Source organism: Triticum urartu, chromosome 1A (assembly GCF_056163025.1).
Source record: "Triticum urartu cultivar PI428250 chromosome 1A, HENAU_Tu73, whole genome shotgun sequence".
NCBI lineage: Eukaryota > Viridiplantae > Streptophyta > Magnoliopsida > Poales > Poaceae > Triticum > Triticum urartu.
The window spans coordinates 13,956,604-13,981,017 of record NC_141873.1 but is presented as its reverse complement, the minus strand read 5'-3'; the positions used below and the strand labels follow the sequence as shown (position 1 = coordinate 13,981,017).

At 46.8% G+C, this 24,414-nt stretch overlaps 1 protein-coding gene and 2 long non-coding RNA genes across 4 annotated transcripts; 2 read left to right on the top strand and 1 right to left on the bottom strand.

The window, feature by feature from the left end:
• Window positions 1-11,062: 11,062 nt before the first annotated feature.
• LOC147988394 (G-type lectin S-receptor-like serine/threonine-protein kinase SD2-5) lies at window positions 11,063-14,048 on the bottom strand. Its single transcript, XM_087544111.1, has one exon. The coding sequence runs from the start codon at window positions 13,853-13,855 to the stop codon at window positions 11,366-11,368; it is 2,490 nt and encodes an 829-aa protein (XP_087400237.1). The 5' UTR covers window positions 13,856-14,048; the 3' UTR covers window positions 11,063-11,365.
• Window positions 14,049-14,058: 10 nt separating this feature from the next.
• LOC147988393 (uncharacterized) lies at window positions 14,059-15,695 on the top strand. Of its 2 annotated transcripts, none has more exons than XR_015616734.1 (3): window positions 14,059-14,561; window positions 14,674-14,836; window positions 15,005-15,695. It is a non-coding gene; the product is annotated as an uncharacterized LOC147988393 (long non-coding RNA). The 2 variants fall into 2 exon arrangements; XR_015616733.1 differs by having other exon boundaries at window positions 14,059-14,836; window positions 15,005-15,116; window positions 15,184-15,695.
• Window positions 15,696-17,812: 2,117 nt separating this feature from the next.
• Window positions 17,813-19,602, top strand: LOC147988392 (uncharacterized). The gene is made up of 2 exons (XR_015614882.1): window positions 17,813-18,611; window positions 19,053-19,602. It is a non-coding gene; the product is annotated as an uncharacterized LOC147988392 (long non-coding RNA).
• The last annotated feature ends 4,812 nt before the right edge of the window (window positions 19,603-24,414 follow it).

The window sequence follows — 24,414 nt, the reverse complement described above, 5'->3', positions numbered from 1 at the left end:
ATTATGCGGACTAGGTCCGTAAACTGAGAATTGTCCTCATTGCTTCATAGAAGGCTTATGTCCTTAATGCACCGCTCAGTTTGCTGAACCTCGAATGTTGTCTGTGGATGTTGCGAACATCTGACATACACATTTTGATAACTACGTGATAGTTCAGTTAAACGGTTTAGAGTTGAGGCACCGAAGACGTTTTGAAACGTCGCGAAACATATGAGATGTTTCGAGGGCTGAAATTGGGATTTCAGGCTCGTGCCCACGTCAAGAGGTATAAGACCTCCGATGATTTTCTTAGCCTACAAACTAAGGAGAAAAGCTCAATTGTTGTGCTTGTGCTCAGATTGTCTGAGTACAACAATCGCTTGAATCGAGTGGGAGTTGATCTTCCAGATGAAATAGTGATGGTTCTCCGAAGTCATTACCACCAAGCTGCTAGAGCTTCGTGATGAACTATGATATATCAGGGACATATATGATGATCCTCGAGATATTCGCGATGTTTGACACCGCGAAAGTAGAAATCAAGAAGGAGCATCAATTGTTGATGGTTGGTGAAACCACTAGTTTCAAGAAGGGCAAGGGAACAAAGGGATACTTCATGAAACGGCAATTCAGCTGCTGCTCTAGTGAAGAAACCCAAGGTTGAACCCAAACCCGAGACTGAGTGCTTCTGTAATAAGGGTAACAGCCACTAGAGCAGAATTACCCTAGATACTTGGTAGATGAGAAGGCTGGCAAGGTCGATAGAAGTATATTGGATATACATTGTGTTGATGTGTACTTTACTAGTACTCCTAGTAGCTCCAGGGTATTAGATACCGTTCGGTTGCTAAGTGTTAGTAACTCGAAACAAAAGGCTACGGAATAAACGGAGACTAGCTAAAGGTGAGCTGACGATATGTGTTGGAAGTGTTTCTAGGGTTGATATGATCAAGCATCGCACGCTCCCTCTACCATCGAGATTGGTATTAAAACCTAAATAATTGTTATTTGGTGTTTGCATTGAGCATAGACATGATTGGATTATGTCTATCGCAATACGGTTATTCATTTAAGGAGAATAATGGTTACTCTGTTTATTTGAATAATACCTTCAATGGTCTTGCACCTAAAATTAATGGTTCATTGAATCTCGATCGTAGTGATACACATGTTCATGCCAAAAGATAGTAATGATAGTACCACCTACTTGTGGCACTGCCACGTAAGTCATATCGGTATAAAACGCATGAAGAAGCTCCATGTTGATGGATCTTTGGGCTCACTTGTTTTGAAAGGTTTGAGACATGCGAACCATGTCTATTGGTGTATATGCATGAAGAAACTCCATGCAAATGGACCGTTTGGACTCACTTGATTTTGAATCACTTGAGACATGAAAATCATACCACATGGGCAAGATGACTGAAAGCCTCGTTTTTAGTAAGATGGAACTAGAAAGCAACTTGTTGGAAGTAATACATTTTGATGTGTGCAGTCCAATGAGTGCTGAGGCGTGTAGTGGATATCGTTATGTTCTTACTTCACAGATGATTTGAGTAGATGTTGAGTATATTTACTTGATGAATCACGAGTCTGAATGATTGAAAGGTTCAAGTAATTTCAGGGTGAAGTTGAAAGATCGTCGTGACAAGAGGATAAAATATCTATGATATGATCATAGAGATGAATATCTGAATTACAAGTTTGGCATAGAATTAAGACATTGTGAAAATTGTTTCACAATTAATACAGCCTGGAACACCATAGTGTGTTGGTGTGTCCGGACATCATAACTGCACCCTATTGGATATGATGCATACCATGATGTCTCTTATCGAATTACCACGATAGTTTATGGGTTAGGAATTAAAGACAACCACATTCACTTTAAATAGGGCACCACGTAATTCCGATGAGATGGCACCATATGAACTATGGTTTAGAGAAACCTAAGCTGTCATTTGTTAGAAGTTTGGGGCTGCGATGCTTATGTGAAAAAGTTTCAGGCTGATAAGCTCGAACCCAAAGCGGATAAATGCATCTTCATAGGACACCCAAAACAGTTGGGTATACCTCTTGTCTCAGATCCGAAAGCAATAAGGGATTGTTTCTATAATCGGGTCCTTTCTCGAGGAAAAGTTTCTCTCGAAAGAATTTAGTGGGAGGATGGTGGAGACTTGATGAGGTTATTGAACTGTCTCTTCAACTAGTGTGTGGCAGGGCACAGGAAGTTGTTCCTGTGGCACCTACACCAATTGAAGTGGAAGCTTATGATAGTGATCATGAAACTTCAGATCAAGTCACTACCAAACCTCGTGGGATGACAAGGATGCGTACTACTTCAGAGTGGTACGTAATCCTGTCTTGGAAGTCATGTTGCTATACAACAATGAACCTACGAGCTATGGAGAAGCAATGGTGGGCCTGAATTCCGATAAATGGCTCGAGGCCATAAAATCCGAGAAAGGATCCATGTATGAAAACAAAGTGTAGACTTTGGAGGAACTACTTGATAGTCGTAAGGCTGTTAGGTACATATTGATTTTAAAAGGAAGACGGACAATGATGGTAAGTATCACCATTAAGAAAGCTCGACTTGTCGTTAAGATGTTTTCCGACAAGTTCAAGGAGTTGACTACGATGAGACGTTCTCACTCGTAGCGATGCTAAGAGTCTGTTGGAATTATATTAGCGATTACTGCATTATTTATGAAATCTTGCAGATAGGATGTCAAAAACAATTGTTTCCTCGACGATTTTCTTGAGGAAAGGTTGTATGTGATAAAACCGGAAGGTTTTGTCAATCCTGAAAGATGCTAATAAGTATGCAAAGCTCCAACAATCCTTCTAAGGACTGGAGTAAGCATCTCGGAGTTGGAATGTATGCTTTGATGAGATGATCAAAGATTTTGGGTGTATACAAAGTTTATGAGAAACTTGTATTTCCAAAGAAGTGAGTGGGAGCACTATAGAATTTCTGATAAATATATGTTGTTGACATATTGTTGATCAGAAATGACGTAGAATTTCTGGAAAGCATATAGGGTTATTTGGAAAGTGTTTTTCAATGGAAAGCCTGGATCAAGCTACTTGAACATTGAGCATCAAGATCTATAAGGATAGATCAAAACGCTTAATGGTACTTTCAAATGAGCACATACCTTGACATGATCTTGAAGGTGTTCAAGATGGCCCACATGCACACAGCGCAGGGTTAGGCCCGAAAGCCTGCATTTGAGAGGAGCTCGAGAGGGAAGGCGCAGCAGCGCTTATAAACCACTCTCAAGCTCTCTCAGCTAGCGAGGTGGGACTAAAGTTTTGGCGCGGGGCAGTACAAGGCCTTTGGTCCCGGTTGGTGGCACCAACCGGGACTAAAGGGGGGCATTGGTCCCGGTTCGTGGCACCAACCGGGACCAATGCCCACCTTTTGTCCCGGTTGGTGCCACAAACCGGGACCAAAGGCCGCCGCTTCCCGCCCTTTGGGCTGCTGAAAAAGGCCTTTGGTCCCGGTTGGTGGCACCAACCGGGACTAACGCCCACCTTTAGTCCCGGTTGATGCCACGAACCGGGACTAAAGGCTTTGCTATATAAGTTCACACTTAGGAAAATTTCACTCTCATCTCGCAGTTGCCGCCCCGACGACACCGACGCCGCCAGGCTGCCCCGACGCCGCCCGCCGCCCCCGCCGTCGGCGTCGCCTCACCCGTGCCCGTCGTCGCCGTCACCCGCGCCCTCGCCGTCGCCCGTCATTTCCCACGCCCTCGCGGTCTCCCGCGCCCCTGCCCCGATGCGCGCCGCCCCGGCCCGCCCCTGCCCCGACGCGCGCCGCCCCGGCCCGCCCTCATCGCCGTCGCCCGCGCCCCTGCCACGACACGCCGCCCCGGCCCTCCCTCGCCGTCTTTCACGCCCCCGCCCCGACGCGCGCCGCCCCGGCCCACCCCCGTCGTCGCCGCGCCGTCGCCCTACCTCGTCCTTCGTCGTCGTCGCCCCCTACCCCGAGTGCGCGGCCACTGCCCCGTCACCATCCTCGCCGCCGACCCCGCGGTCCTCCTCACCTTGGTCCGGCCGCCGGCGCCCTCCCTAGCTTTTTTTTTCATATATATGCTTGTTTTTTTCATATATATGCTTGTTTTTTATATATATGATGATATATATGCTTGTTATCATAATTGATTTTGTTCATATATATATGTAATGATTTTTTATAGAATATGATGTTTTTTTCATAGATGATCACATATATGATGTATGCACGGATGTGGATGAAATATGATGTTTTTTTGTTCATAGAACATGATGTTTTTTTTATTCACAGATTTTTTTTGTTCATGAGAGAGGCGGGGACGTTGAGGGATCATAGATGTATTTTTTCAGAATTTTCTATCGTGCATAGATGGATTTTAGACCGCGGGAGCACCCCCTCCCTATCATTGCAAAATTTGCTAAGTGATATTAAGAAGGAAGGAAAAGAAGGATAGGAAAGAAGAAAATAAGAAGAGGAAAGAAAGAAGAAGACGAGAAAAAGAAGAGCAGAAATAAATAAGAAGAAGAAAAAAGAAGAAAAAGAAGAGGAGAAGAAGAAAGGAATAGAGGAGAAGAAGAGAAAATAGAATATTCTATTTTCTCTTCTTCTCCTCTATTCCTTTATTCTTCTCCTCTTTTTTTTCTTCTTTTTTTTTCTTCGATCTTCTCCTCTAGCTATTCCTTTCTTCTTCTCCTCTTTTTATGTCTTCTTCGTTTTCTTATGTTTTATCGGGTCTGTCGTCATCGATATACCCCTCCCGATAACTTCAACACGAGGGGGGGGTCGATATACCCCTTCCCGATAATATTATTTTCCCATTTACGTATGTCGTGTCGATATAAACTCCCGATAACTTCAACACGTGGGGGGAGGGGTCGATATACCCCCTCCCGATAACTTCAACACGAGGGGGTCGATATACCCCCTCCCGATAACTTCAACACGTGGGGGGGGGGGTCGATATACCCCCTCCCCGATAACTTCAACACATGGGGGGTCGATATACCCCCCTCCCCGATAACTTCAACACGTGGGGGGGTCGATATACCCCCTCCCTGTTGGGAACGTACCAGAAATTCAAAATTTTCCTACGTGTCACCAAGATCTATCTATGGAGAAACCAGCAACGAGGGAAGGAGAGTGCATCTACATACCCTTGTAGATCGCTAAGCGGAAGCGTTCAAGTGAACGGGGTTGATGGAGTCGTACTCGTCGTGATCCAAATCACCGGAGATCCTAGTGCCGAATGGACGGCACCTCCGCGTTCAACACACATACAGCCTGGTGACGTCTCCCATGCCTTGATCCAGCAAGGAGAGAGGGAGAGGTTGAGGAAGACTCCATCTAGCAGCAGCACAACGGCGTGGTGGTGGTGGAGGAGCGTGGTGATCCAGCAGGGCTTCTCCAAGCACTACGAGAGACGAGGAGAAAGAGAGGTAGGGCTGCGCCAAGAAGAGGAGAGGAACTCTTGTGTGTTGGGCAGCCCAAACCTCAACTATATATAGGGGGAGGGGAGGGGCCGCGCCCCCACCTAGGGTTCCCTCCCTAGGGGTGGCGGCAGCCCCCTAGATCCCATCTAGGGGCGGCCAAGGGGAGGGGAGAGGGGGAGGCGCACCAGGGTGGGCCTTAGGGCCCATCTTCCCTAGGGTTTGCCCCCTTCCCCTCTTCCTTGCCCCTTGGGCCTTGGTGGGGGGGCGCACCAGCCCACCTGGGGCTGGTCCCCTCCCACACTTGGCCCATGCAGCCCTCCGGGGCTTGTGGCCCCACTTGGTGGACACCCGGGACCCTCCCGGTGGTCCCGGTACGTTAGCGATAAAACCCGAAACTTTTCCGGTGACTAAAACAGGACTTCCCATATATAAATCTTTACCTCCGGACCATTCCAGAACTCCTCGTGACGTCCGGGATCTCATCCGGGACTGCGAACAACATTCGGTAACCACATACAAACTTCCTTTATAACCCTAGCGTCATCGAACCTTAAGTGTGTAGACCCTACGGGTTCGGGAACCATGCAGACATGACCGAGACGTTCTCCGGTCAATAACCAACAGCTGGATCTGGATACCCATGTTGGTTCCCACATGTTCCACGATGATCTCATCGGATTAACCACGATGTCGAGGATTCGATCAATCCCGTATTCAATTCCCTTTGTCTAGCGGTATTGTACTTGCCCGAGATTCGATCGTCGGTATCCCGATACCTTGTTCAATCTCGTTACCGGCAAGTCTCTTTTACTCGTTCCGTAACACATCATCCCGTGATCAACTCCTTGGTCACATTGTGCACATTATGATGATGTCCTACCGAGTGGGCCCAGAGATACCTCTCCGTTTACACGGAGTGACAAATCCCAATCTTGATTCGTGCCAACCCAACAGATACTTTCGGAGATACCTGTAGTGTACCTTTATAGCCACCCAGTTACGTTGTGACGTTTGGCACACCCAAAGCACTCCTATGGTATCCGGGAGTTGCACAATCTCATGGTCTAAGGAAATGATACTTGACATTAGAAAAGCTTTAGCATACGAACTACATGATCTTGTGCTAGCCTTAGGATTGGGTCTTGTCCATCACATCATTCTCCTAATGATGTGATCCCGTTATCAATGACATCCAATGTCCATGGTCAGGAAACTGTAACCATCTATTGATCAACGAGCTAGTCAACTAGAGGCTTACTAGGGACATGGTGTTGTCTATGTATCCACACATGTATCTGAGTTTCCTATCAATACAATTCTAGCATGGATAATAAACAATTATCATGAACAAGGAAATATAATAATAATCAATTTATTATTGCCTCTAGGGCATATTTCCAACAGTCTCCCACTTGCACTAGAGTCAATAATCCAGTTCACATCGATATGTGATAAACACTCAAGGTCACATCCCCATGTGACTAACACCCAAAGAGTTTACTAGAGTCAATAATCTAGTTCACATTACCATGTGATTAACACACGATGAGTTCTGAGTTTGATCATGTTATGCTTGTGAGAGATGTTATAGTCAACGGGTCTGAATCTTTCAGATCCGTGTGTGCTTTACAAATCTCTATGTCATCTCCTAGATGCAGCTACCATGTTCTATTTGGAGCTATTCCAAATAACTGTTCTACTATACGAATCCAGTCTACTACTCAGAATAATCTGGATTAGTGTCCAAGTTTGCATTGGCGTAACCCTTTACGACGAACTCTTTTACCACCTCCATAATCGAGAAAATTCCTTAGTCCACTAGTTAGTAAGGATAACTTTGACCGCTGTCCTGTGATCCATTCTTGGATCACTCTTGTACCCCTTGACTGACTCATGGCAAGGCACACTTCAGGTGCGGCACACAACATAGCATACTGTAGAGAGCCTATGACAAAATCATAGGGGACGACCTTCGTCCTTCCTCTTTCTTCTGCCGTGGTCGAGTTTTAAGTCTTAACTTCATACTTTACAACTCAGGCAAGAACTCCTTCTTTGACTGATCCATCTTGAACACCTTCAAGATCATGTCAAGGTATGTGCTCATTTGAAAGTACCATTAAGCGTTTTGATCTATCCTTATAGATCTTGATGCTCAATGTTCAAGTAGCTTAATCCAGGCTTTCCATTGAAAAACACCTTTCAAATAACTCTGCATGCTTTCCAGAAATTCTACATCATTTCCGATCAACAATATGTTAACAAAATATACTCATCAGAAATTCTATAGTGCTCCAACTCACTTCTTTGGAAATACATGTTTCTCATTAACTTTGTATACACCCAAAACTTTGATCATCTCATCAAAGCATACATTCCAACTCCGAGATGCTTACTCCAGTCCTTAGAAGGATTGCTGGAGCTTTGCATACTTGTTAGCATCTTTCAGGATTGACAAAACCTTCTGGTTGTATCACATACAACCTTTCCTCAAAAAAAACATCAAGGAAACAATGTTTTGATATCCTATCTGCAAGATTTCATAAATAATGCAGTAATCGCTAATATAATTCCAACAGACTCTTAGCATCGCTACGAGTGAGAAAGTCTCATCGTAGTCAACTCCTTGAACTTGTCGGAAAACATCTTACCGACAAGTCGAGCTTTCTTAATGGTGATACTTACTATCATTGTCCGTCTTCCTTTTAAAATCCATATGTACCTAACAGCCTTACGACCATCAAGTAGTTCTTCCAAAGTCTACACTTTGTTTTCATATATGGATCCTCTCTCGGATTATATGGCTTCGAGCCATTTTGGAATCCAGGCCCACCATCGCTTCTCCATAGCTCGTAGGTTCATTGTTGTATAGCAACATGACTTCCAAGACAGGATTACGTACCACTCTGAAGTAGTACGCATCCTTGTCATCCCACGAGGTTTGGTAGTGACTTGATCTGAAGTTTCATGATCACTATCATAAGCTTCCACTTCAATTGGTGTAGGTGCCACAGGAACAACTCCCTGTGCTCTGCCACACACTAGTTGAAGAGACGGTTCAATAACCTCATCAAGTCTCCACCATCCTCCCACTTAATTCTTTCGAGAGAAACTTTTTCTCGAGAAAGGACCCGATTCTAAAACAATCCCTTATTGCTTTCGGATCTGAGACAGGAGGTATATCCCAACTATTTTGGGTGTCCTATGAAGATGCATTTATCCGCTTTGGGTTCGAGCTTATCAGCCTGAAACTTTTTCACATAAGCGTCGCAGCCCCAAACTTTTAAGAAATGACAGCTTAGGTTTCTCTAAACCATAGTTCATACGGTGTCATCTCATCGGAATTACGTGGTGCCCTATTTAAAGTGAATGTGGTTGTCTCTAATGCCTAACCCATAAACTATCGTGGTAATTTGATAAGAGACATCATGGTATGCATCATATCCAATAGGGTGCAGTTATGATGTTCGGACGCACCATCACACTGTGGTGTTCCAGACTGTATTAGTTGTGAAACAATTTCCACAATGTCTTAATTCTGTGCCAAACTCGTAATTCAGATATTCATCTCTACGATCATATCATAGACATTTTATCCTCTTGTCACGACGATGTTCAACTTCACTCTAAAATTACTTGAACCTTTCAATAATTCAGACTTATGTTTCATCAAGTAAATATACTCAGTATCTACTCAAATCATCTGTGAAGTAAGAACATAACGATATCCACTACATGCCTCAGCACTCATTGGACTGCACACATCAAAATGTATTACTTCCAACAAGTTGCTTTCTAGTTCCATTTTACTGAAAACGAGGTTTTCGGTCATCTTACCCATGTGGTATGATTTGCATGTCTCAAGTGATTCAAAATCGAGTGAGTCCAAACGGTCCATTTGCATGGAGTTTCTTCATGCATATACACCAATAGACATGGTTCGCATGTCTCAAACTTTTCAAAAACGAGTGAGCCCAAAGATCCATCAACATGGAGCTTCTTCATGCGTTTCATACCGATATGACTTACATGGCAGTGCCACAAGTAGGTGGTACTATCATTACTATCTTATATCTTCTGGCATGAACATGTGTATCACTACGATCGAGATTCAATAAACCATTCATTTTGTTTGGTGGACTTTGTGCTGCATGAAACTCAATGTGGAAACGATGTTGCTGTAAATTGTAAAGACCGTATTCAACCTTGTGAGTGTTGTGGTGGATCACATCCCCGGACCTTGAGTGAGTTGAATTTGAGGATTCGGTTTTATTTACTGGCTCAGGAGTCTGAATATTCGAGTATTCTCGGGTCTTCTGAGGTTGTACCTGAATTGAGTTAATGGTAAGCAATTAGTGTTGTTGTTCTCTGAGTGTTGTCTATCCTAAATAAATATTTCTGCTGTGGTGGCAGGCACCACGAGTGAAGTTCACTCGGTTGTTTGAGTGTCAGTATGTTTTCAGAGTGCAGTATTGGCCACCCCTTGACAGTATGCTCATTACCTTCATTCACCATGATGTGCCACTGAATGAAGTTCAGTAGGGGCGTTGCGTTTTCAGTTTCTGCCGCTCATGAAGAAGCGATAACGTGTGCTGCTTTCTCACTTCCTTCGTCACGATCGATTGATTCAAGACCAATCAAGTGATGCATTACAGTAGTTCAGAACTGTCGATTGGGTTAGGACTGTAATAAGTTGATGAGGCGTTGCATTTTAATCTCTTATTGACATGAGTGCAGTGTCATCCTGAAGCAAAATACAGTGTCATTGAAGCCTTGGCCTTGATATTGATATGCAGTGACATCGATTTATCAAGAAGATACCACTTAAACATCTTCAACTCTACCAGCTTCCCACGGTGAGGCCACCTTCCCTGCCCGGTTTCTCAAATGCATTTGTGGAGAAAAAGGTTCAGTCCCAGTCATCCAACATTGCCTTTGAACCAAAGGTGCACATCTTGACATTGTTTCAGTTTTATTAGAAAAGAAATTGTCATCTAAGTACCAACTCTGTAGTCGGCACCATTACCTACTAACCAGTTTTATTAGAAAATAAATTAGTTTAGTTACTTTCTTCTCTCTCTGACTGAAGTTCGCTGGTCTATAAAGTTTAGTTACTTCACTGCTGGACTCCTATGTATTAACATCAGAAGGATCACAGTGTAGTGAAGTATGTGATGAATTACTGCTGTCAGTTTTTATTCGTCTCTAATGGATTAGTATTTTTTCTTTTCTTTTAAGCCTCTCCAGCTCCTCGTCCCCCCTCCCTGTGGTGGCTCATATAGTGATGGCCCCACCCCCACATATGAAAGAGGATAGTCAATTTTTGTTTGCAAGATTGTAGTGTTGCTGCCAAATTTTTTAAAAAAGATTGGTATTATTATTTTGGCATATGAGACTGACATAGTGACATGTTCATTTTACTGGCCAACCTAGAAATTTACAATCAAAAGTACCAGCACTATTAGCATCATTAATCCTTTAGTATTGAATATGGGAAACTTCAGAAAAATCACTTAATTTTTCTCTCGTCTAAAGATTCTCATCCTGATCTCATCTTTCGCCTTAGATCCGTACGCCTTGAGCCATCTCCATAAGGTGCTCATCCCCATCAGGTTTGTAACGCTATTTGCAAAATTCTGGAATTCAATGTTCCATAGATTGATATAGTATTAGTTACATCACAGATAATTTCCTTGTTTAAAACATAGTTCACAAATATAATTTTGGGCTACCAGATGAGGTGACAGGTACTCTGCAGATGAAAATTTATGCGGTACAACTTCACCAAACAATCAAACATATATATTTGCTGGGAGTTGTTCTTTTCACGCTATTTAAAACACACTTCCAAACTACAAAATGGATAAGATATAAAAACAATTACAAACCAAGTGTATAATCAAGTTGGATGTCTTCTTCTCATTAGGCGCCCATTTCACCTTGGTCCCGATAAGGTTGATGCTTGAGGTTGAACTGAATATGTGGATATATTATCTTGAACAGGCATGACTGAATTTGCATTGATAAATCTGTGAAGAATTGCAGTTTCTATGCTCGTCCCACCCTCTAATACCTTTATCACTGTTGACATGGAAGGCCTTTGACAGCCATCATTAAGCAAGCACCACATTGCAAGCTTCATCATTTGAATCACTTGCTCCTGGTGTGAGAGCATGTCTTCACTATGCTTGTCAATCAGATCACTCAATTGATTATCTCCAGCCTTTCCTCGTAACAAATTGATGAGGTTGGAACTCGTCTCAGGCAGAGAATTATCAATATTTTTTCTCCCACTTATTAGCTCCATGACAACAACTCCAAAGCTGTAGATGTCAACTTTTTCAGTGATTTGCGAGGTTAACCATTCAGGTGCCAGATACCCAGGCGTGCCTCTCATCACCGTCATTACCTTGCTTTGATCCCTATCTATTAGCTTAGATAATCCGAAATCAGCCACTTTGGCATTGAACTTCTCATCTAAGAGAATATTTTGCGGTTTGATGTCCAAATGAGCTATCTTTCGCCTGCATTCCTCGTGAAGATAGCATAGGCCTTTGGCAATATCCAGAATGATCCTACACCTTGTGCGCCAATCGAGTGGGGCATTGTTGTGGCGGTAATGGATCCACCTATCAAGTGACCCCCTTGGCATATATTCATACACTAGAAGCCTTTGAGATTTCTCTGCACAAAAGCCAATCAGCCTCACAAGATTGATGTGTTCAATGCTTCCAATTGTCTCTACTTCTGCCAAGAATTCTTTCTTTCCTTGTCTAGCACTTTCCAAACGTTTCACTGCAACTCTCTCTTCACCTAATTTCCCTTCATAAACAGATCCAAATCCACCTTCTCCAAGTTTTTTACTGAACCCCTGAGTGCATTCTCTCAGCTTCTGAAAAGAAAACCTGGCCGGCATTCTAGCAAATTGATCAAAATTGAAGTCTTCATCTTTCTTGTCATAATATGCTCTCCTCTGTAGATAAAGTGTGACAGCAATAGCAAGTAACACAACAATAATAATAGCTGGGATTGTAGTGCCTAAAATGAGGTTGCTGTTGTTTGCAGCAGCTGAGTTGGAAGGGCCAAGCTGCACCTTGATGAAAACAGAGTTGTTGTAATCAAGAGGTTCAAATTTTATTGATTGCAAGGAGAAGACCTTGGTCACCCACCGGCAATAACCTTCGGTTTCATTCTGGTAAAACCTGAAGGTGACGGCCCTGCAGGAGCAGTTTTTCAAGCAGGCTTGTTTACAATCATCTTGGTTGGTTTCATTCATAATGTGGTCGCTCAAATCAAAGTAAGAAACTTCGTTAAGGGTTAAGAGCCGATGTTGCTGAATTTCTTGACAAGAGATTGGGGTCAGGGGTGTGCAACCAAGACTTTCTTCGGGGCCACCAATCGGCTTGAAGTAGCCTGAACTATTGTTATCCTGAAGGGGACAGGTGCACTTCCTGCCTGTGCATATTCCATACTCCCCGCACACAGTTGGGAAACCACAATCACCAAATTTTGGCTTCATTACATCATACACAGCAGGCCATGTTTCTTCCCCAGTATTCCATTCATACATCCAAAGGTGGCCATTAGACTCTAGTCTCATGAACTGGGTGGACCTAGCTGTTGGCAATGAGATGCTATTCATATCTCGATATTTTGGGTCGACAAAGATGCTGAGGCTGCCATTCATGAATGTAACCTTTGTTGTATCATTTCCTTCCTTGTTGTCGTTCGATTCCGCCATATAGTAGATCTGTGGTGGTGCGGACGCAATGTAAGCATACAAACCATCCGCGCGTACAGTGACATAAAACTGATTCTCTGTCCAATTTGTTGCAGATGTACTTGCTGTGAGCCTCATGCCCTCCAGAAGTGACTGTCCAGGGACCAACGCGTCGGTAGGATGATCAAATGACTGCCATACAGTTGCATTCATCAAATCAAACAGCACCAGATTGCCGATGTTGGTGATCATCATGCCAGCTACCGACCGCCCTGAGGTACCGGTCGACCAGACCAGGCTACCATCAGCATCTCGAAGGACCAATTCTCCATCCGAAGTTAGCTCAACGGTGGCATTCTCCCTGACAGGACGAGCCTGGTTGGCCGACCAGACCACCGGTGGATTCCCATCAACTATACGGGTGTGAGGGTTGGTTTGGACAATGAACACGGCAAAGTAGAACTTGTCGCAAGGTGGGGCACAGAAGAATCCCGTGGCAAAGGACTGGCTATAGTATTTACTTTGTGAATGTAGGAGGATGGGGCGCACAACTAAACCTCCTCTGTAGTGGACGTGCGGGAGGGAGGCGTCGTTGTTGATCCACAGCGTCGAGAGGTTGGCTGTCGGATAGCCAGAGCCTTGTGCCGCGGAGAACAACGGTGTTGCAGTTGCAAGTACGAGGAAGAAGAGGCTGACAGGACCCATGGTGCTTGAAGTTGAACGGTAACGGAGACTGCATACATGGAAAGCCAGTAAGCAACTGAAGAGATGCAGGGATGAGTTTGCAGAGGGGAGAGATAGGATACCGAGTCGATGGAGCTTGATCGCTGGAAAGATTATCTCGGAGACGCGGTGGTGCCTGGACTCCCGAGTGGTCAACCGATCAAAGATCGTCTCCCTCTCAGTATCATGATAACATCCCAGGTCTCAATAGTCACTAGTTCCAAAAGGTCACTATCTAGGTCTGCTGGCACAGGTCATTTTCGTGGTAGTTGCTCGCCTACTGCGCACTACTCTTCCTTATTCAAAACAAAACTAGGTGTGGATGTTAACATAAATATTTTCATAAGAAGCTTGACATATAGTACCAATTAAGAGGTCACTGACATGCACTAAAAAAAATGGCAAGTACGACGTTCTTCAGATCAAGTCATATATGGTTGTCATCCAGCATTGTCTTTTCATGTAATAATATTTGCTGTTGGCACAAAGAACATTGACAGCTTCGGTTTACGTATGCATGACTAACTTGATGGACGAGCTGCCATTTGGACCTAGTGCCTGTTGCTGATCTTATTGGCTGCCTTGCCAGTTGCCGCCCAATTGTAAATGGTGCTGCTAGAAGTGCCATTTTTTCTGCACTTTTCAGAGACTCGCCTCGGAGCTGCAACGCAGGCGCATCAGATACCAGGTAATTTAATGAACGAGTCGCCATTTGGCGCCCATGGATGGTTGCGGTTCGTATGGATGCTGGTGGAACGTACACTTCCCTCTTGATTTGGGCGGGGGTTGCTATTATGCAGGTGCAGTTGTTTTTCTGCGTGATGAGAATTTTTAACATCAACATTCCTGAAGAAGAGTGGGACACAACACACATTTGCATTGATCTTGCTGAGCCGTATTTATTCAGGAGAGAACCTCAGGTGCCGAGCACCACTACTGTTTCTAACTGCACCACTACACGCCGTAAGTGGGTGATCATGGGAACATGGGCGCTGCGTTCTTTGATTAGGCACAGAGGCACACAGCACAAACTATTTACCTTCTCTGGAAGTCGTGTAGAAAATGAAATAAATCTTCTTATGGTATTGGACCAAGTAATCCTACTACTAATGTGATTTTCCTGCTCTGCAGCCCGGCCATGGTGGTTCTGTCCTGCTTGAAGAGGATGAGGATGAAGAGCTCCACCCTTGTCGATGCCGAGAGAGAGAGAGAAACTTGTGGGGGAGGAAGATGAGGATAGGAGGTTGAGATTATATGCAGATGTCTCTAAGTTAAAACCACCTCTATCTAACAGTTCGGATCTTTTCCAGGGGCAGCGAGGATGAAAGGAAAGCATCTCCAAATCCTCCCGAGGTCCGGCGATTCGTTTCGTTTCTCAACTGTTCCTACTGAATCCTTGCTAGGTTCTTTGATATGGCTGTGGCCGTGTGCTTCCAGGAGTTAACAGTTAGTACTAGATGTGTCGATTGGTGCTGTATATCTTGGGAGGGATTTGGAAAACAGAAGAGTTTGGAAGTGTTTTTTGATGACTTTGGTTTAGGATCTTTTTTGGAGTTCAAACCAAGATAATTTTACCTGTGCCCCTCTTGCTAGTATGACTGTCATATACTCCTACATAATATGAATCTTGGATTTACCAAGATGCATTCCAAAAGTTTGAGGTAGACAGCAAGTCAGCAACTACTAAATTTGGAAGCGGGGACAAGAAACGGGTCTTGTGTGAGTCATCCTATAATTTGACAACATTGGAGTTCTCGTCCAACAATATGTCCATTTGGATGTTCTGAAGAAAATAAGTATTATGTCGTCTGTATATATTGTACACTTCCTCTCTTTTTGTTTCTTCCATTTATTATGTCCAACAATATAATTTTAGCTTTTTTCTTAGAAAAGGAGGATGACCCCCGGCCTCTGCATCTGGACGATGCATACGGCCACTTTATTAATTATTCTCACAAGACTTTACAAAGTCATACAATAGTAAGACTAAAGCTGCCGTCTAAGCAACAAACTGTTGCTACACCTATCCAGTTGATGAAGGGGCACAAATAGCCTGGGCCTAATACCAAACAGACATCGCAGCCAAGCCTAACATCTAAGACCTGAGACCCCAAGCTAGCCACTTGCCGGGTCTGGGGCACATACTGGTCCGGCGTGCTCTCAGGGGCCGCCGCCGCCAACTGCCACTGCTCCATCTTCAGAACTGTACTGATGCATCAACCTTGCTCGGTCCAGCTATCGTCGACGCCACCACGGCGCCCAACGACACCTCCTCCCTGCGCGCAAACAGCCGTACACGTCACGGTCGTCACTGATACACCTCAGCGCCATGCTGCCACGTACCACCAGCCGACACAGCTTGAAGCCCTTGGAGGATTTGTCGTGCGTAGCACGTGCCGACCAGGCATGGCCAAGCGTAGCACCTGTCGGTCATGCATGACTTGACATTTCCACCGAAGCTCCGTGCAAGACGAAGCCGCTCCACCTCCTGCCTCGGACTTCCAGCGTGGCTCCACAAAACGACGCTCCCAAGAGAGAAACGACACCGCGGTGCCGCCATCGTCCGGTCTGGAACACCAGATCCTAGGGTTTCCCCCGGAGCAATACAAGTGGGTCGACGGTAGTTACATGACGAAGCCTTCATCAAGGTAACGACGTGGAACGCCGCCATCGCCCGCCGTCGGCTCAGTTTTCACCAGCAACTACGTCACCCCGACTCGCAGCTGGTGCCAGATGACAGATCCCGAGATTCGAACACCCAGCCTCAGGCTGACCACCTCTGACAAAAGAGATGACCACCACCGCCGGCTGCACTGGTCAGAACAGATCTGATCGGAGGTGCCGCCGATGAGACCATCAGGCCCTCCACGCCGCCGTTGCCCGATCTGAAGGCAGCATGCACGCCGCGCAGCCAAGCCGGCCGCCGTTGACGCAGCCGCCGCCGCCGCCCGAAGGGCCATCCGCAGCGCCGCAGCCCTGGCCTCCGCCGCGCCAAGCCGTCACCGTCCGAGGACGGGCCGGCCTCCCGCCGCCTGCCGCCATCCGCCGCGCTGCAGATCTCAGATCGGTCGCGCCACCACACGCCTTGGGGTCCTCCCCACCCCGGAGACGCGCGAGAGAGGAGATCCCCCGCCACCGCCGTCGGCCCCTGGGCTTAGCCCGGCGGCGTCTTCTGGCGGCGGCGGAGGAAGGGGAGGAGGAAATTTGCGGCGGCGGCGGCTAGGTTTCTAGCTGCCCGAGTCGCCCCAGGGGGAGGACGACGCGAGCGTCGGGCCTGCTTCTGGTTAAGCAAAAGATATAATTTTAGCTAAGAACATCAAAGTTATCGTCCAATATTACTTCCACTTGCGTCTAAAGTTCTTGGCAGAATTTGCTTTAGAATATATTAGATCACCCATTTTGTAGCCAACCTTACCAAACCATTCGTCCTCTTCTTCGATACAGTAGCAAAAATCCTCTACATCTGAGCTCGAAGCCTCAACAACTATGGCAGAGGCTGTTTTCGGGCAGCTGGTAGTCACACTCGGGGCCGCGCTGGCCAAAGAGGCGGCGATCTTCGGCGGGTCGCTGCTTGGCAAGGAAGCCACCGCCCTCAGGGGCCTCTTCGGCAAGATCCGTGAGTCCAAGGCAGAGCTGGAGAGCATGCAGGCCTACCTGCAGGAGGCGGAGCGGTTCAAGGATACTGACAAGACCACCGCCATCTTCATCGGCGAGATCAGGGGCCTTGCCTTCCAGATCGAGGACGTCGTCGATGAGTTCACCTACAAGCTGGAGGACTACAAGCACGGAGGGTTTGCTATCCAGATGAAGAAGAGGCTCAATGATATCAAGACCTGGCACCGCCTCACGGCCAAGCTCCAAGAAATCGAAACCAAGCTTCAGGATGCCAAGCTTCAGGATACCAGCAGATCACAAATTGGAAGTATACGTGGGGTCAAGACGCCCCTTGGTATACAACGCTTGGCAGGATTGCGGGCTCTTCAGTCCGTTGTCGCGACTCCAGAGTTTCTGCATGAAGTTGGAGCTTTGATAGAGCTGAGAACATTTGATGTGTGCAACGTTCGGAGTAAACACTCAGCAGACTTGAGCAATGTCAATGGAATGAGCCATTTTGTTCATCTAGAAATCCATGCTGCAACTGAGAAGGAGGTGCTGCAGCTGGAAGGACTATATTTACCTCCAACCCTTTCTTGGCTTGGTTTAGCAGGGCAGCTAGAAAAAACATCAATGCCTCAGCTTTTCTCTTCTTGGTCACACCTTAATAGCCTTACTCGCTTGGCCCTGGCGTTCTGCAATATTGATGAGGGAACCTTTTCCTGTCTGTGCATGTTACTTGGTCTATGCTCTCTTGAGCTAGCGAAGGCTTTTGAAGGGAAGAGGTTGGATTTTTGCGTAGGCTCGTTTCCAAAACTTCAGGTTCTACTTCTACACATATGAAGCGCGACACAGCGCAACCAAGTGAGAATAGAGGAGGGCGCGATGCAAAACCTCGCTGAGCTAGTGTTCGCATACTGTCCCAAGCTAAAGTTTCTTCCTGATGGGATCGAACACCTTGCAGCCCTTGAGAAATTATATCTGGAAGACACGTTAGAAGAGCTGATAGAGAAGCTCTGGCTGAAGAGAGATTCAGATGAATGCAGCAAAGATATAATGAAGATTAGCCACATAAGGAATGTTATAGTTCGACTGACGCGGAAAGGACTATCGAAACGGATTAGGTGATCCTCTCTGCTCCAAGGTTAGCATTTGCTGTTTCGTCGTTTGTGCATATATTTTAGGTTAGTAGAATTAAATTAGCAATTGGTAGCTAGTAATGGCTGATGCAAATTTATTATGAGTTTGTCTACTGAAGCTAAAGTGCTTCCTTTCTCCATGCTCATGTGTATCTTACTATCTTCTTCATGTAGGCTAGAATTATGCAACTACGTAGCCCGTTTACGGTATTTATGCTTTCCAGCGTGGGGGTTCAACCGTTCAACTTCTATTTGTTCTCTGTTAATATAAGGTCTTGTTCCTCCTACGAGCGTGGACTCAAATCTGAGTCCTATTTGTTCACTGTTCATATAAGTTCCAGTTTCTCCTACATGTGCGCTCTGTCGTTTAACTAGCATTGACAAAGATACAAAGATTTATCCACTCCTCTGACTGACTGACTGACACAATTTGTGACAATTATCAGATTCTGCACTGCAATGCCGAGAACATTTTCATCACTTCGATGGAGCAAGAAGAATTTAAGCTTGGCAGGCCGTGAGGTGTTGCACTTGTTGCTCAATTAAACCCTGTGCTATTCCTTCTTACCCCGCAACTATGTCAGTGTGCTGTTCTTCCACAACGATTTCTTAGCTGCAAGGGAGAACAGGAACTACGCCTTCTTGCTCGGCAACAATGTCGGTGTGCTGTTCTGGTGAGAAGAGTATGCCGCTCAGCAGTTAGCGGTGGTTTTTGTTGCCTACCTCCCGAGTTCCTTTGGCTCGGTCAACTTCGTGTTGCATGCAACTCAAGCTGGAAACGATGTTGCTGTAAATTACAAAGACCATATTCAACTTTGTTTGTGTCGTGGTGGATCACATCCCCAGAACAATTTGTAACTGAGTTGAATCTGTGGATTCAATTTTATATACTGGCTCAGGAGTCTGAATATTTCAGTATTCTTGGGGCTTCTGAGATTGTAGCTGAATTGAGTTCATGGTAAGCAACAAATATTTCTGCTGTGGAAGCAGGCACCACGAATGAAGTTTACTTGGTTGTTTGAGTGTCAGTATATTTTCAGATGGACCAAGTGGCTCATTAGCTTCATTCTCCACAATGCATTTCACTGACTGAAGTTCAATTGAGGAAATGAATTTCAGTTTCGGACTTCCTGTAATCAAGATCAATTGATTCAACAACGATTCAGAACTGTCGATTGGGTTATGGCTGTCAATCAGTTGATGAGGCGTTGCATTTTAATCTCTTATATTGACATGAGTGCAGTGTCATCCCACGGCGAGGCCTACCTGTCCCACCTGGTTTCTCAAACACATTTGTGGAGAAAAAGGTTCAGCCGAGTGGTCCAACATTGAGCGAACCAAAGGTGCACATCTTTACATTGTTTCAGTTATATAGTTAGATGTCATAAAATGCAGGCAATTATCAATTTATCATCTACAACTCTTTACTCTGTAACATTAGCTACTAACCAGTTATATTAGAAAAGAACTAGTTTAGTTACTTCCATCTTCTCTCTGATCGAGTTGGTCTAAAAAGTTCAGTTCATTACAGAACTCACATGTATTAACATCAAAAGGATCAGTGTAGTCATGTATGGGATGAATTGCTTTTGACAGGTTTTATTTGTCTATAATGGATTCGTCTTCTTTTAAGTCTCATTGACATGAGCGCAACATAGCAAACTAGGACTTATCACTAAGCCTGGCCGGTGCCTCCTTCCTTGTGGCAACCCATATAGTGCTAGGCCCTACCCCCACACACTACCGGAAAACGGGCATACGCCGACGGCCAAAGCTATGCCTACGGCTGCCGTCGGCCTAGTTCGAGATATGCCGACAGCCCAGTCCTGGCCGTCGGGTTACGTGGACCTATGCCGGCGGCCGCCGTCGGCACAGAACGGCCGTCGACCTAGCCGCAGACATGCCGAAAGCAGCCGTCGGCATAGATAGGCCGTCGCTATAACTGTGGGCCCGGCGACCCCGCCCGTGACTAGTGGCTAACGCCGTCAAACCTATGCCAACGGTCTGGACGGGCGGCCGTCGGCATATCTCCGCATGCCACGTCACTGATCCGCGGCGTAGGTATGCCGACGGCAGCCGTCGGCATACCTGCCACGTCACCGATCCGCGGCACGGCGCCCATCAGAACTCTGCCGTATCTATGGCATAGCTATTTTTTTTACATACATTTTTTTCCATATGTTTTAATGCTTTTTTTACATAACGTTTTTTTGCATATGTTTTTATTATGTGTTCATGCTTTTTTATGTATTATATGAATATGTATATAGTTTGTAATTTTTTCCATAGATTATGAATATATATATATATATATAGTTTGTATTTTTTTCGAGCACATTAATAATATGCTGTCATGTTCTTTTGAATATAGGTCCTTAAATTTTATTAAAATCAAAAACAGCTATGCAATAGAAGTTGAGTGGCGGTTGCAAACGCCCGGCACCCGTCTCCGGAGTGTGACCCCCTCACGTCCGCGGTGTGCCCCCCTCACGGACGGCGCCGCCGCCAGCATTTGGAGGGCGGAAACAACCGCATCGGGTCTATACGGAGGGGACGTTGCTCTCAAGTGTTTCTATGGGATGACCTACCACAACTGGGTGGTGTTGTGGCATGTTCGAAGAGGCGGCATGCATCTCCGGGGCATGGCCCCCCTAACGGACGGCGCCGCCGCCGGCACCTGGAGGGGGAAAACGGACGCATCAGGTCTACATGGAGGGGATGTAGCTGTCGGTTTGGCCCGGATGTTGCTCCCAGGTGTCCCTCTGAGCTGACCTTACACAACCGGGTGGAGAGGTCCACTGTTCAAAGCCCGTCCGTGAAAAATCAAAAGGCTAGATCTCATGGTCAACCGCTCCAGGGTTAGGCGGGATGGGGGCCCTGAGGGGGTAGCAATGCCACCGGAGCGTCGCACTGGCCCCTCATACATGCGGGGTGGTGTGGTGGCATGTTCGAAGAGGCGGCACGCGTCTTCCGGGTTTGGCCCCCCTCACGGACGGCGCCACCGCCGGCACCTGGAGTGGGGAAACGGACGCGTCGGGTCTACACCGAGGGGATCTTGCTGTGGGTCTGGCCCGGTTGTTGCTCCAAAGTGTTCCTATGGGCTGACACAACCGGGCGGGGAGGTCCGTTGGTCAAAGACCGTCCGTGTAAAGTCAAAGGGCTAGATCTCGTGGTCAAACGCTACAGGGTTAGGAGGGACGGGGGCCCTGGGGGTAGCAATGCCACTGGAGCGTCGCACCAGGCCCTCATACATGCGGGGTGGTGTGGTAGCATGTCCGAAGTGGCGGCACGCGTCTCGAGGGCGTGGCCCCTCCTCACGGACGGCGATGACACGGTAGTAGACGTTCTGCGGTAACGATGCGGCATGAATATTATTAAATACTCGGAGCGCGATAAAATCATGAGTTTTTTTGCACGACGTGGGCACATGTGCTATAGGAACGATGGTATTTTTTTATAATTTTTGGTGATGGAGAAGTATCCGAAAAAATCCCTTTACGCGGATTGCCCTTCGCGCGTCTACGGCTGTGGCCGGCGGCCTACGGGGGCTAGCATGCCGCCAAATCTTGCGTAGGCAGTCTCTCACAAGTCTGGAAGTGTTGTGGCGGTTGCAAACGCCCGGCACGCGTGTCCGGGGTGTGCCCCCCCTCACGGACGGCGCCGCCGCCGGCACCTGGAGTGGGGAAACGGACGCGTCGGGTCTACACGGAGGGGATCTTGCTGTGGGTCTGGCCCGGTTATTGCTTCAAAGTGTTCCTATGGGCTGACCTAACACAATCGGGCGGGGAGGTCCGCTGGTCAAAGCCCGTCCGTGCAAAGTCAAAGGGCTAGATCCTGTGGTCAAACGCTACAGGGTTAGGCGGGACGGGGGCCCTGGGGGTAGCAATGCCACTGGAGCGTCGCACCGGGCCCTCATACATGCGGGGTGGTGTGGTGGCATGTCCGAAGAGGCGGCACATGTCTCCAGGGCATGGCCCCCCCCTCACGGACGGCGATGACACGGTAGTAGACGTTCTGCGGTAACGATGCGGCGTGAATATTATTAAATACTTGGAGCGCGATGAAATCATGAGTTTTTTTGCACGACGTGGGCACATGTGCTATAGGAACGATGGTGTTTTTTCATAATTTTTGGTGATGGAGAAGTATTCGAAAAATTCCCTCTACGCGGATTGCCCTTCGCGCGTCTACGGCTGTGGCCGGCGGTCTACGGGGGCTAGCATACCGCCAAATCTTGTGTAGGCGGCCTCTCACAAGTCTGGAAGTGTTGTGACGGTTGCAAACGCCCGGCACGTGTATCCGGGGTGTGCCCCTCCCTCGCGGACGGCGCCGCCGCCGGCACCTGGAGGGGGGAAACGGACGCGTCGGGTCTACACGGAGGGGATCTTGCTGTGGGTCTGGCCCGGTTGTTGCTCCAAAGTGTTCCTATGGGCTGACCTAACACAACCAGGCGGGGAGGTCCGTTGGTGTAACACCCTCGATGCGGCTATATCTCCCACGTGTCGAAGCATGACTTAGAGGCATAACCGCATTGAAAGCAATGTCGCAAGTGAGGTAATCTTCACACAACCCATGTAATACATAAGAGAAAGAGTTACATAGTCGGCTTACAATCGCCACTTCACACAATACATGAATAAAGCATTACATCAACCAAATACAATCAAGGTCCGACTACGGAACCAAAATAAAAGAAGAACCCCAAATGCGACAAAGGTCCCCGATCGACCCCAACTGGGCTCCACTACTGATCAACTAGAACGAAAACAACACAAAGGACAAGATCTTCATCGAGCTCCTCCTGAGCTTGGTTGCGTCAACTGCACGGTCTCATCGGCACCTACAAACTGGTTTTGGAAGTATCTGTGAGCCACAGGGACTCATCAATCTCGCACCCTCGCGATCAAGACTATTTAAGCTTATGGGTAAGGTAAAAGGTATGAGGTGGAGCTGCAGCAAGCGACTAGCATATATGGTGGCTAACATACGCAAATGAGAGCGAGAAGAGAAGGCAAAGCACGGTTGATAAAAATATGATCAAGAAGTGATCCTAAAACAACCTACGCCAAGTATAACTCCAACACCGTGTATACTTCCCGGACTCCGCCGGAAAGAGACCATCACGGTTACACACGTGGTTGATGCATTTTAATTAAGGTCAACTTCAGGTTTTCTACAACCGGACGTTAACAAATTCCCATCTGCCCATATCCGCGGGCACGGCTTTCGAAAGTTCAAAACCCTGCAGGGGTGTCCCAACTTAGCCCATGACAAACTCTCACGGTCAACGAAGGAATAGACCTCCTCCCGAGACATTCCGATCAGACTCGGTATCCCGGTTCTTCAAGACATCCTCGACAATGGTAAAACAAGTCCAGCAAAGCCGCCCGATGTGCCGACATCCTGATGGGACCTACACATATCTCGTTCTCAGGGCAACACCGGATGAGACATCCAACGAGTAAAACCAGCCCTCAAGTTTCCCCGAGGTGGCCCCGCAGTCTACTCAGTTCGGACCAACACTTAGACAAGCACTGGCCCGGGGGGGGGGGGTTAAAATAAGATGACCCTCGGGATGTGCGACTCCCAAGGGAAAAAGGCTAGGTGCAGAATGGTAAAACCAAGGTTGGGCCTTGCTGGAGGAGTTTTATTCAAAGCGAACTATCAAGGGGTTCCCATTAGAACCCAACCGCGTAAGGAACGCAAAATCCGGGAACATAACACCGATATGATGGAAACTAGGGCGGCAAGAGTGGAACAAAACACCAGGCTTAAGGCCGAGCCTTCCACCCTTTACCAAGTATATAG

Coding starts and splice junctions, on each gene's coding strand:
- LOC147988394 (XM_087544111.1), bottom strand. CDS start 13,855: ATGGGTCCTGTCAGCCTCTTCTTCCTCGTACTTGCAACTGCAACACCG.